Genomic DNA, 14,056 nt, shown 5'->3' on the forward strand with positions numbered 1-14,056 from the left:
TTATTGAAAACTGTACTGTGATTGCTGAAATTTTACATAACTGAGTAGTTGTGTTTACGCTATATTATATCAAAGAAGTATAGATACATCGAGAATGATTACAATTTCTATGATGAATAAAAATATTCCAATTTAAATTAAATTGAGAGTAGTTTATTTTAATAATATAACAATAATTGTATACAGTGTAAAATATGTATTTACAATTTTCATCAGTCATTTTACTCTATTGGTCTGCCAACAGAATCTAGATGTTTTAACTTATGATCATCAAGCATAGGTCTTGACTCATATGTACAAATTGTAACTCCATGCTTGTGCCCCGGTGTCCATTCCCCTTTCAAGCCAATGTAGTAAATTTTTGTTGTTTCTGCACCAAAATTTGTTGGGAAGTGCATTGTTAAATGTGATACAGAGGAAAATGTGACTATTCTGAAAGTGCAAAACAAATATCAAAATTATAGTTAGACTGTATGTAAAGTTTTTTTCAATAACTGGCAGCAAACAAGTGTACGGTCAGCAGAAGATGCTACAATAGCTAAGTCACAAAATATTTGTTGTATAGTGATATAAATCACAGAGTGTCGGTGGCTCAGTCGTTTAAGCATTTGACTTGTAATCTACAGGTTTTGGATTCAATCCCGCTATGTACGATTTTCGATTTTCATATGTAAATAATGTTCCTATGTCCTTACGGTGAAGGAAAACTATGTGATGCAACCTGTTCATATTGGCGAAGAAATTCCAAGATATGTGTGAAGTGAACCAACACACACTTGGCCATTGTGGTTGACTATGGCCTAGTCACTATAACTTAGTATAGGCTCCGAGCCCCTTGGTGGGGATGTACAGAGACTTGGTGATGATGATGATGATGATATAAATAAAATGTCAACATGTTGAGAGATATAACTTACTTAGGTGTATACTCCAGAACTCCCTGGCTATCTTTTTGGAGCTCTAACACTTGATCCGGTTCCATTGAAGCATCATCAAATGTCATGTTGGGCTTATTTTTGAATCTACAAAATAGATAAAGAGCAGTTCCTTATTTAATAATTACAAGAAAGTTGAAACCGTGATGGAGTTGAATAAACAATAAAAAATATAAACATGTTTTTATGAAAGTAAAAGGAAGAGGTTCAAAAGAGTGGCACATACTTGCTATGCTATGCAGCACGCACCAAGTTTATAAAAAGATTTAGATGTATATCATATATATATATATATATATATATATTGTTTTATTCACAATTGTGACACAATTTGGAACATTTCATCATTAAAATAAACTTTTTTTTAAGTAATACAACAAATGAGGGTATAAAAGCAAAAAGACTACATCCAAATAATTTGTTTTAGCAAATTTTTGCTAGTTAAATAAGCAACAATTTAGTATGTCTAGTTTGAAAATGCAAAATGTAGTTTGAAGTATGCTTGCTTTTATACCACTAGTATGTTATTGCACATTGTACACAAAGTATATAATAATGCTAATATACTTACAATCTTAACTTAGAAGGGTGTAATTCTGAATCTTCTGATCTTATTATAATACCCTTTAATTTTACATTGCCTGTGAATGGAATATTAAATAGCAACTCCTCATCAGCATCACTTTCCACATACTGTAACCAAGTTTCTTATTGTCAATACATTAATTTAAAAAAAAAAAACATTTTTACACTTAGTATACCAACCTCAGTAGTATCCAGCCGCTTTTCCCAAGGTTTAAATACAGTTTTTCCAGAACCATCTACACTTTCATTGAGACATTCAACGTTATCTTTGTCAATTTTTTGATAAAGATTATACTGTAAGCCTACTTCTTCTGGGTTCCCATGATCGTGATCATGACTTCCATGATTACAGTGACTATGAGGCATTTTTAAACTAATGTATCTCAATTTGTATTCAAATGTTTTTGATTATTACATATAATAGACTATATTCTTAGTTCTCCGACTTTTTATTGAATAATCATTGATAATCAACTTTAAAGATGGCTTATGATTCTTTGACTTTAATATGTAAATGTTGAGTTAATTTTTTTCTGCCTAGTCACTAAACCTTAGTTTACTATATCTTTTTTTTCATTTGGTGATTATCAATTTACAAAACCATCGTAACTCCACATTCACACTGTCAACTGTCACTATGACAACACAAGCCCAAAGACATTGATCATAGACAACAGTATCCAATATTCTCTTTTTTGCCTGAATGAATAGAGATAGCAAAGGTTTTATTATAATTTATTAATGGCAAGCTCTATTCGCTATCGTAGTATCAGTATTGCCAATGTTTCGACAAATGCCGAGTTTTACGGCTTTAAGGCCATCAAATTACAAAATCTAACTACGGCTATAAAAGAAACCATGAGGCCGTAGCAGAATCTACGGCTTCTCGAATCGTTTTTCTTTATTAATTAATGATGATTTACACGTCGAGTAATGAAATTCAATTAAATTATTTACGATTTAATAAAACAAAGAACGGACAATTTTAACGCTGTTCACGGATATTAAAAACTTTAAATTTAGCAAGTGTTGCAAAGTTTTCCTTTTTTATTGGTGCTACTGTCCACCGATGATCTTTACCCATACAATAAGGCTTTTTCACTCTATGTACACAGCCGGGTAAAAATTTTCATTGACATGTGACAACACTGCTTAGAAACTACAGTCTATAGCTGTCAAGTGTCGGAAGGTAAAATTTTAATTGAATTATAAATTAATAGAAAAACGAAAAGCTGCTTAATTCGTTTATATCGTCTTACTACGTTAGTTTTATTTTATTTTATTGTGTAATTACAAATATTTGTTGATCAACCAGATATAAATGCAGGTCATGATGTCTATCACAAACTGCATGTCTTTATCCCTAGCCTTTTTATGTTTGTGTCTTATTTTATCGGCTGATCAATTTGTAAGAGCTAATGAAAATGATGCTGAAAGCATAACGAAAATTGGACAAGGCATGGGGCACATTATGAACATTTATTATTGGTACGTATTTGAAAACTGTTGTTTACACAACACATGCATTGTCACTAGATTCATAAATTGAGTTGTTTTTTGGTTTCTTAAAAGTTTTCTGTTATCGTAGATTATTTCTGTAGTTTCGTTAGAAGTAATCATATTCCATAATAAATTATCATGAATAGTATCTTTATAATTAAAAATAATTCCTATTGGTTAAATTAGTTGATGTATAAAGTGCATATTAACCTTCGTTAAACTCCATTACCTTAGTTAGAACAAAAACTAGATCATTTTAACTCCCATTTTTCTTGTTTTTTCTTTTTTGTAGTTATTTATGTGGATTTATTTTTTAGCTATTCTTGTGGCTACAGAAAAGTGTTTGAAGATTATGCTGGTATAATACATCAAAAATATCCTGAAATTTCTGTTATTGGTGCAAACTATGACCCACCTGGCTTTAACATGTACCTATCTAGACTTATTGTAAGTGTTCTTTCTTATTTGGTAATGAATGTGTCACTTATAATTTTGTATTTAATCCCTGAAAAAGCTAACTTTACTGATTTTGTGTGAAATGGGTTTGAGTTATGCAGTGACATAATTAAAAGAATGGCATAAAAAGTTTATAAACATATTTGTTTTCAGGGTTTTGGCAAGATGATATTGATAATGTGTGTCCTTAGTGGGGTAAACATCTTTGCTTGGCTGAACAAACCTCAGCCCAGCTGGTGGAGTTGGTGTTTAGAGAACAAATTATATGCCTGCATGATGTTGTTCTTTTTGGCCAACATGATCGAAGGACAACTGGTTTCATCTGGTGCATTTGAAATATCTCTCAATAATATTCCACTTTGGTCAAAACTAGAAACTGGTAGGATTCCACAGCCCCCTGAATTATTCCAAATCATTGACAATACTTTGCAGTTCTCTAAAATGGATATGCCAAACAATAATTATGTACAATAATGTTAGTGTATTGTGTTGTAGAAACATGGTTATGGTTGGGTTACAATCGGATCATGGAGTGATTCTTAATTTCTCTTATTTTACGATTTACAGATAAATACCTATAACTTTGTTAATAAATATATTAAGTATCTTCATATATTTGATTATTGAAATACATTATACAGTACAAATAATATTTCTATAAACATTGTTATCAAATTATTTGCCAGTTAGAATTGTGTAATTGTCTTATGCAGCAGTTTCCTCTTTTACTTAGATAAATTATCTAGTCAAAGATAATTAACAGAAAGAAATTAAAGCACATAGTTTGTGAAATATTGTTAATAAAGATTTAGTAATATTATATTGAATGTCTCTTATTTTATTCCTTGTTTTTTTTTTGTAAATAAATTATGACTATATTGCAATTAGAAAAGAAATTAAAAAGAAAAGAAATTATTATCTAACATCCTACAGAGGATGAAAGTAATAAATATATCATGGTCAAGGATATTTAGTAACAGGTGGTTCAGATCTTGAGTTTGATTTTTATTTGGTTCTAAAGAAATTCAGTGTCTATTTGCAGTTGGAATTTAGAAAAGAAAGCAATCATTTTTCTTTACTTCTAATTTCTTTATTTCTTATATAATACGTAATTTTAACGGACGGCATACATTACATTTGTTTGATCACAATTAAGTAAAGCTTATTAATATTACTAACTTCACTTAGTTAAGGAGGTGATGAATATCATATTTAATGTGAAAATCGTAAAGTTGTATTATTGATCTCTCTTGTAAGAAGAGTTTTGTTTAGAATAATAGTTAATAATATAATAATAATGATAATAGGTTAATTAAACCCCAGTCAAGAAATGTCTTGCAAAAAATTAAATGTAATTGCAGTTTCTAAGGTACATAAAACATGGGGGGGGGGGTCACTACGCTATAGTATCAAACTGGGCGAAATATGTTTGGGAATGTCTGATTTAGGAGATTAGTGGTGAGGGTATACGATGCCAGGGACTATGGCTAGGGCAGCTGCACGTGGCACATGGGGCAGGAGTGTCGTATGACGAGGTCGTGTCGCTGCGCGGCCGCGGCGCACACTGCGCAAGTCCAGCTCGCCCCCGCCCCCGCCCCCGCCCCGTACAGCGCGCGCCCCGACACCGCGCACCCGGGGAACTGCGCCCCGCACGCAGCGCATTGCACACACCTGACAAACACTCTTTATTAACAACTAGCTTTCGCCCGCAACTGCGTCCGCGTAGAATTAAAAAAAATCCTCTGCATCTATACAAAATCTCATCAAAATCCATCCATCCAAACTTTCGCATTTATAATATTAGTATGACTATTTCGTCACATAAATAGTTTTTCGCAACTCACCAGTCGGGTATACTCGTTTGACAATTTGGACAGTCAACTTTGTTTCCTCTACTATCCTTTGGTTTGCATCGTGTAAATACTTCAATTGCAAGCTCTTCAAAGACGTCAGGCTACAAAATGTGAAAAAACCGTTGCCATTTAATACAATTATGAAAGTAAACCACAATTAAAATTAAAGTTTTTGATGAAGGTGTGATAGTCATGTAATATACATGCCTCTAATGGTAAAAAATCTTCAAAGATAAAACAATAAACTTCACCTCCAGCGCTTCCAATTTAATGAAAGCTTTTGAACAGAGTTCGAAAGCTCTCACTTGCAACGCAATAGCGGCAACTGTACACCACATCTGAGGAGAAAATTAACAAAAAACCATTTTAAAAAAATAAAGAAATCCGTAACTTGTAAAAAAACTGGTTAATACGTAAATGGGTATAATTTAATATATATTTATAGTGGTGGATCCCGCTTTATCATTTTCGCACTACAGGGTCGGCTCGCCAGGTGTGAAGTGGGAGCAATTCCGCGTCCCGTCGGCCTAATTTTAGTGCCTTTTCCTTTTCACCCTTTTCTTAAGAGGTGGGGACGGGAAGGGATTTGAACGGAGGAGACGCATAGGAAGGGGAAATAACCTGTTTATGTGCGTCTCTTCCGTCGATTACGGGTAGGCAATGCATCTACAATTGCGGATGTCTAGGGCAGCGTTCGCTTCGCCATTAGGCGGCATCAGATGGCCGCTTCCTCCTTTGTCACCTTATACATAATATAAAAAAGTAACATAGGTGTGAGTGGGCGCAGTGTACCTGGCGGTGCTGCGCGGGGTGCAGCAGGTGTGCGTGCGCGGCGAGGCGGTGCGCGAGGGCGAGCGCCGTGTCCCTGCGCAGGGGCGAGCGCGCGCGCCGCGCACACAGACACAGCCAGTGCTGCGCGCTCGCCGCCCGGTAGCTGCGCGCCGCCTCGCGCCCGCCGCGCCCCTCTGACATACGCACTACTTATAACACCTCGTTGCCAACGGAAATTATAACATTTGTATATATTTGTATTCTATAAAATAAGGATATTTTATGTAGTCACTAGCTTTCGCCCGCGACTCCGTCAGCGCGGAATGTGTTCTTCCAGACTAACCCTCTAGGCTACAAACTTTAGCAAACATCCATCCATCCATCTAAACTTTCGCATTTATAATATTAGTAAGATAAGATTGTAGTTACATGATGCACTGTGTATCTTGATTAATAATTCAAGAAAGAAATCTATGTTAAATCATGTAATTATGTTGATAAGGCTAAATGAATTACAATGATGAGATATCTACAACTACAGTAATTAACAAACATAGCACTATTTACTAGTTTATAATTAGTGTGTATCTATGCGATTTAATTTATAATGAACATGTAGGAATACCATATTTATGACTTAAATAACTTGTCTTAGAAAATATTATTCGTGTAGTTTTATAAAATGTGTATTAAAATAAAGAATCATTTCATTTGAAGCTCAGGTACATAGATAAAATGTACAAGATAAAATCTTTATCTCGTCACTTATGATAACAAAACCGAATACAGAAACATTTCTCGTTACGAGTTTATACTGACGTAGAGATAAAATGAAGGTGACATTGACTGACCCACAGAGTTCTGTGTGTAGAGGAGACCGGACAAGATGTACAGCTTCTTGATGCGGGACGGCGACGCCTTTTCTGCAGCCTCATTGTTGGCTAACTGTTAATTAATTTAAAAAAAAAGTAAAACAATACATTTTACAATTATAAAATTATGACTTTTACACTCGAAACATTAAAACGTTAATGAAATTAAATCATTTGTATATTTATAAATTGTTACCTGAAACGCCATAGCCGCCGCTTGAAGCATTCTTCCACTTTCTTTCAGCTGAATAACATTTTGAATTGATACAGTTTGATTTGCGTCGTTCATATCATCAAAAAGTACTTGTTTCCCCGCTTCCTATGAACGAGAACATTTTTTTTTTAATTAATATGAGTATATTGATTGAAAATAAATTAAAAAATTCGTAAATTTTAACCTTGGCATGTCTCGGTGATCCTATGAATAGTTTAGCTAAAGACTCGTTGTCTTCTAAGGCCATGTAGCATTTCTTTAAGCCCTCCATATTATTACACATGGAGTAATATTCGATTGCGCCAGTCCTGTTAAAGAACTATAACTAGATTTCATTCCAATCAGAAATATTTGCAATCTTCTACCAATGAGTGGACTCGACCAAGTCGCGTATGTTTATTCATTTTAACTTCCTATATTTAGCGAAAAGTTTGAGAGAAAATTTAGTGTGCAAATCGATAATTAAGTATTTTTGTATATAGGCCAAAGAAAATCAAATCTTTAACCTAAATCATATATAAAAATGTTGTACACCTACCAATTCTGTCTATCTAAATAATAGTCACCGATGTTGATGTATGCTTGCTTAACTTCCGCGTCTGTCGTATTCACAGACATCTTCAACAGCTCCACCACTCGAAACCAATGACCCAAGCGCTTACGTAGTGCGATAGCTAAGTCTCTATAACGCATAAAACTAAATTATGTCTTCGTATCATCCTCAAGAGATCGACAGTTAAGTTGACATAAAATTTTACTATTTTTTTATATCATAAGATGGCAAACAAGCAAGCGGACGGCTGCATCCGACTAAATTGGTAAAGTAACCGCTGCCCATGGACATTCGCAATAACGGATGCGTTGCCTACCCTTAATCGACGTTGGAGGAAACGCACATAAAGAGGATATTTCCCCTTCCTATGAGTCTTTTCCACCGTCAAACCCACGTTCCCTTCACATCTTTTTCTTATAAGAAAAAGGGCGGGAAGAAATAGGGAATTAAGTTTGGCTTCAGGCACTACAAACATCAGATGAAATGCGGAATTGCTCCCACTTGACGCCTGTTTTCTGTGTGATCGTGGTATTACACCGGACGATCCGACCCATTCGAGCGAAGATGTTAAAGCGGGCTCTACCACTGTTAGTTCTACAATTTATATGAAGTTTTTTCTCACCGCCTGTCTTCGTCGTGGTATATTTTTTCAGCAGCATCGAAGTCTTTAAAGTAGGCGAGTATCTCCGCTTTCTTGAGCGCGTTGGAATGCAAGGCTCGGAGGCGCGTGACGCAGCGAATGCCGGCGTAGTCGCTGCGCCGCACGAACGCCGCCTCCGCCGTCTCTAAAGCAGACTCGCTTTCGAAATTCTTCAGCGCGGCTTCTGCTAAAAGTAACCTGCAATAGAAAGTACCTAACCTTAGTCCTTTTTCTAGGATAGGATAGGAACGAAAAGTGGAGTTGACTGCAGAGGAGACGCAAAGAAATATCCTGTTTATGTGCGTCTCCTCTTCCGTCGATTAAGTGTAGGCAACGCATCTTCATTTGCGGATGTCTATGGATTGCGGTCGCTTTGCTATTTCGTCGAATTCCGGTGGCTACTTGCTCGTTTGCCATCTTATAATATAAAAAAGTACCAGCGTCACGGCAGGACGAAGTGGGGCGAAGTGCGGCGAGGTGGGGCGACCGCCCACCTTTGTATTACAGTTAAGAGATATAATAGAAACATCAACCGGAGATTCCGGATGTGCATACTGCATATTTGAAGTTTCTATACATAAGCACTCGTGGTGACAATTAAATAACTCTGAATGATATTGATTTGTGTTTAATCTAACAACGAAATAGTGTGTTTTTCATATGGAAAGCAGTGGAGAGCTCCTACAAAATGGTTGGTTATATTATGTTGTAAAAATCTGCATATTGAAATTACATAAAATCATGGACACTACAAACTGTACTTAATAAGTATAACAACGTACCAAAGTTGTGGATGCGGATTATCTTTAATGAAGGTCTCCGCCTCCTTCAGGCCCACTTTGTCGATCAACTGGCGCGTGTCTCTCAGAGACTTCACCTCCACTCGCACTATGTGCTGTGGAGTACATTTGTCTCTTATATTGTCCAGAAGAGCACTGGTTATTTCCAACTCCTGGATGTAAAAAACATATTATGATAAATACTTTTTATAATAAACTTATCTTACTAATTTTATAATATTTGGATGGATGGATGTTTGTTTGTGGTGTATACGGCTGAACGAATCTCGGTGGAACATAGTCGGGAAGAATACACAGGCTACACAATTTTGGTTTCTTTTTAAATCGACGCGGTCGGAATTGCAGGCAAAAGCTTGTACCTTAAATAAAACGTTTTTAGAAACAGAGCAGTCAATATTAACGCACTATATTAGTAAGCAATGATCAATTATTTTTTGTGCTATATGTTTTGTTACCTTGAACTTGCAGAGATAGCCCTGCATAGTGAGCGGCTCCTCGGGCTCGTTGTCCCTCAAAACGTACAGACGAGCCTTCTCGGCGACGGCCAGCATTTGGCAGTTGTCGGCCGCCCACAGGCCGCTCCACACGTCCTTGCGCACAGCTTGACCCATACTTATATTGTTCGACATATCCGTGTCCAAAACGAACAGAGACCCCGCTTGATCGATAACGAAAAACTTACTATAAATAAAAAAAAGTAAATTCTTTAGTAAAAAATATAAAGCTTGCTATTTCATTGTTTACTAGGTGTTGCTTGCGACTTCGTCCCCGAGAAATAATAAAATAAAATAAAAACACCTATGTTACTGATAAAGTAGCTTTTAACCATTTAAAAGAATTTTTGTAATCGGGCCAGTTGTTTTTAAATTATTTCAATATATACAAAAATATAAAACTTTCCTCTTTATAATAGTATAGAAGTAGGTACAGATAAATAAATTACCTAGAGTTTGAATTCAAGCCCATTTTGTAAGGTTTTGCATTCATATTAATAGATGTTATTTTCTTAAAATTGACAAGAGAGAAAAGCAATATCGTGCCGGAATCTCTGCCAACTAACAGATGAGTGTCGGAACATGTCACACAACAGATGGTGTCATCTGGGAAACCTTCCCCCGCGGACATGGGAGTGCCATCCGCACGGTACAATTGCTCCGAAGTATCTGTAACAGTATTAGAATAAATAAACCTTGTAATTTAACATACGAGGTATACAAAAATAATCCTTACGTGATCTGGATGGTATGGAAAATTTCCATATTAAAAATGATTCCTTAGACGCGGCCACGGCGACCGCTTTACTATTTATTGTAACACCAACTATAGGCATTGTTATTGCTTTTGCTGTAATAAAATTAAAAATCAATACAGACTCTACAAAGATTAATTTATAGAGGGAGAATAATCTCACCGTCGCATTGAATTCCTTGTTGGTTCGATATAATAAGCGTGTTCAATGTCGCTATAACACAATATTCCTCGACTCCGCACATATCTATGACGTCGGGAATATGATTTATCCATGACTAAAAAAAGAACATTATCACAGAAAAATAAATAAAATAAAATATGTACATGTATACTACAAAAAAATAATGCTTTAGAAGTATGAAAAATGTTAGTTTCTGTATATTGGAATTGACAAATTTAAGCTTGAAATATATAATAATGAATTATAACAGTATATATTTTTTAATTATACATACCTGATGTGTCACGGTGTCCCAAAACGTAACAGTATCGGTGTCAGAGACGAATGCTAGAGTGTTGCCGTAGTACGCGTATTTGTGGTCAGGCTTTACATTAGCGAAGTAAATAAAGGAATCTATGGCCACGGCCAGCCGCAGGGAACATCGCTCCCACGACAGCGCTCTCATAGAGCCACCCGGAACTCGCAGCGTTCTCACATGCTAGTACCAACATACAGTTACATTTTAACTCTTAAATACCTGAAGTTCCAACATTAGTTAACACGGTAAAGGGTGCACTTATGTTTTTTTTTTAATTTGTTTTAAAAAATCAGGCTAAGGGTTAAAGAAATATTACTTTTAATTTAGTATTGTTTCTAACCGTGCTTCCAATGTTAATTATATTCAAAGATTTTTTGTATTAATTAGATTTAAAAACTGTGATTTAGATGTAATATTTTAGAGTAATTTTAATTGTAGTGTTTAAGGGTAAATAATAAGTCACACCCGCACACCAGGTTTCTGACCTTTACCTGACTGATTTTTATATTTCCGGTCAGAATATAATAAAATAAAAAAGTTCATTATCATCATCTCCTGTCTTTGGTGCACAAAGTTTTATAAACCTTATTGTTTTGTATATAATAAACGAAGAAAAATATCTATTGATATATTGAAATTATCAAGTACCTCTCCATAAGCACTGAAAAATTGTATAGCATTAGCTTGTTCCTTTGTGCAGCCTGCTGCCGCTAATATTGTCCCATTATGATTCCATTGACAGTCAATTATAGTCATATTTGTTTCAACAACAACACTCTCTGAAATATACATACATGAACCATAATTAAAATAAATGATATATTACTAGCATTCGCTTGCAGCTATGTCCACATGGAATTTAAAAAATGTGGATACCACATGTGTTCACATTTATGCCAAATTTCATCAAGATCCCGTCAGTCGTTTAGGTTACAAACTCTAACAAACATCCATCCCTCTAAACATTCGCATTTAAAATATTAGTAAAAAGTAAGACATAAAAATTTCACACAAGAGGAGAATTTTCATACCTTCTTCTACACAACTTTTCATTAACAACAGCTGACCACTTTTGTAACAAATCATTAAAATGGGTCTATTAGCCGGTGCTCTGCCGGAGTACCAGTCCATTGTTATAATTTCCATTGAATCTGAACTTCGATTGGTCGCTACTGGAATCTAAAAATATTAAAAATATAAAAACATTATAGTGTTAAGAATGAATGTGGATGGCTACAAAAGTATGGATGAATTGTGTAAAAGAGGATATGCTTAAGAAAGGAGTGAATTCAGATATGACGGCTGATAGAGATGTATGGAAGAGGAGAACATACTGCGCTGACCCTCCAAAAGGGATAAGGGCAAGTTAATGATGATGATGATGAAACAAACTAAGTAATTATTGCGATCATTTGTGCTCTATAGCCTATTATGGGCATTAGTCTTAGGCTTAGTCTCCATCTAATTATTTAATAATTAACCTAGGTTTCTAAACAATGTTCTACATCTGTTACAATCATTTGCATCATTACATCAAGATATATGGACTTATGCATCTATATCTATAATATTAGGAAGATATAACCAATATCAGAATACAAGGCATTTAAAATGACTTTAACTTACTATAAAGTTTCCTTGATCATCATATAAATGTAATTCTCCATTTGACAATGCAAATAGTAACAGTGAGTTATCTGGTGACCACTGAACAGCATTCAAACCCGGCCCTTTAATGTCTTTACCCCAAACACGGGAACCATCCACAGAACCAACTATAACAGCACCTGAAAATATAGTATAATTAATCAATAACAAATCACATTAAAAATACTCTATACACATTGTATGCAATTTTATTAAAAAAACTACATTACTGCAAGAAAATAACTATTTAACTCCAAACTTAAAAATTAGACGACTGAACTTTTAAAAAGTGTTAAGTATTCAAAGAAATTAAATACATTCAATTACCATCAGCATATGCTATGCATATCTTTTGTCCATCTGAGCCCCATGCCATGCTGGACACTGTAGACTTATTCCTGTTGTTGATCATTTCCTCATACCAAGAGCCCTGAAAGATGAATGTTATACAAGTTTAGCTTTGGTTTCCACTAGCCAAACAAAAACAGATTCTATATCTGCTTTTTTTCAAAGTGAGAGTGATCACAAAATGTTTTCATACATGTACTTTAGCAGCAGAAACTTTTTACAAAAGAATACTTTGAATAAAATCAATTCTTACTTTATAAAGCATCCACACAATAATTACACCATGTTCATCACTAGTTGTAAGTTTCTGGAATACTTCATTCCATATAACAACTTGTAGATGACCTGTGTGTCCCTCCAGTGTCAGATTCATCGAAAGATTTCCACCACCCCCTAGAACATAATATAAATTTATATAAAGAATATGTTATTTCTTGTTTATAAAACAAATTTAATATTTATGGTAATGGTAAATGTTGAATACTAACACAATACATTATGGTGGCAATAGTTATAAGATCTTGCAAAGACTCGAAGGTTGAATAAGGAAAATATACCTACCAGATTCCAGTTTTAATACTTTTAACATTCCATCTTCTCCACCAACGGCAATGTATCCAGTTGCATGGTTCCATGATATGCAATTCACATTAGACTGTTTTGGTATTGCGATCTGTGAAATAAAAATCAACATAATATTAACTTTTAATTCATACTGACATTTAAATTGTTGTTTTAGATAAAGTACCTTTTTGCTCATGTAAATGAACATTTTGACTTAAAACTCTTCTGTCACTACTAAATACTAAACTTGTATTATTATTGATGACTCAAATGTTATCATTAATATTTCAATGCTTTAGCATGAAGAATACTGCATAATTATGTAGAAAATAATTGTAATTGTTGTAAGTTGAAAGCATTGTGTCAGTTAAACAGTAAACATTCCGTTGCTAGGATACTATGCATAGCTAGTTCTACGCAAACTGGCATATCTGATCAACTTTAACATTAGGGATTACAAATGTTTACATTTACGAAGTTTGTTATGAAACTTAGTAAATATAGTTTCACATAAGATTTGATTTTAATACAAACAAAAGGGCTAAACACTATTTGTTGGTTTGTCTTCTTTGTGTAACTTGTAACATT

At 34.6% G+C, this 14,056-nt stretch overlaps 3 protein-coding genes across 3 annotated transcripts; 1 reads left to right on the forward strand and 2 right to left on the reverse strand.

Moving 5' to 3' along the window:
• Positions 1-137: 137 nt before the first annotated feature.
• On the reverse strand, positions 138-2,166 carry LOC106099533 (PITH domain-containing protein CG6153). Its single transcript, XM_013278097.1, has 4 exons — positions 1,701-2,166; positions 1,507-1,628; positions 918-1,022; positions 138-432 (listed from the first exon to the last, which is right to left on the reverse strand). Exons 1-4 carry the CDS (start codon positions 1,884-1,886, stop codon positions 222-224), a joined length of 624 nt encoding a protein of 207 aa, XP_013133551.1. The 5' UTR covers positions 1,887-2,166; the 3' UTR covers positions 138-221.
• Positions 2,167-2,661: 495 nt separating this feature from the next.
• On the forward strand, positions 2,662-4,296 carry LOC106099527 (selT-like protein). Its single transcript, XM_013278090.1, has 3 exons — positions 2,662-3,008; positions 3,338-3,467; positions 3,630-4,296. Exons 1-3 carry the CDS (start codon positions 2,842-2,844, stop codon positions 3,948-3,950), a joined length of 618 nt encoding a protein of 205 aa, XP_013133544.1. The 5' UTR covers positions 2,662-2,841; the 3' UTR covers positions 3,951-4,296.
• A 265-nt stretch (positions 4,297-4,561) lies between these two features.
• On the reverse strand, positions 4,562-13,973 carry LOC106099856 (WD repeat-containing protein 35). Its single transcript, XM_013278535.1, has 22 exons — positions 13,653-13,973; positions 13,466-13,577; positions 13,158-13,297; positions 12,884-12,986; positions 12,536-12,696; positions 11,941-12,088; positions 11,558-11,688; positions 10,886-11,089; positions 10,591-10,705; positions 10,410-10,523; positions 10,123-10,342; positions 9,635-9,860; positions 9,162-9,331; positions 8,362-8,577; positions 7,725-7,868; positions 7,371-7,494; positions 7,169-7,291; positions 6,952-7,045; positions 6,122-6,294; positions 5,581-5,667; positions 5,321-5,430; positions 4,562-5,147 (listed from the first exon to the last, which is right to left on the reverse strand). Exons 1-22 carry the CDS (start codon positions 13,674-13,676, stop codon positions 4,964-4,966), a joined length of 3,123 nt encoding a protein of 1,040 aa, XP_013133989.1. The 5' UTR covers positions 13,677-13,973; the 3' UTR covers positions 4,562-4,963.
• Positions 13,974-14,056: the final 83 nt, after the last annotated feature.

The sequence above is a fragment of the Papilio polytes genome, unplaced genomic scaffold, assembly GCF_000836215.1.
Source record: "Papilio polytes unplaced genomic scaffold, Ppol_1.0 DF824102.1, whole genome shotgun sequence".
Taxonomy (NCBI): Eukaryota; Metazoa; Arthropoda; class Insecta; order Lepidoptera; family Papilionidae; genus Papilio; species Papilio polytes.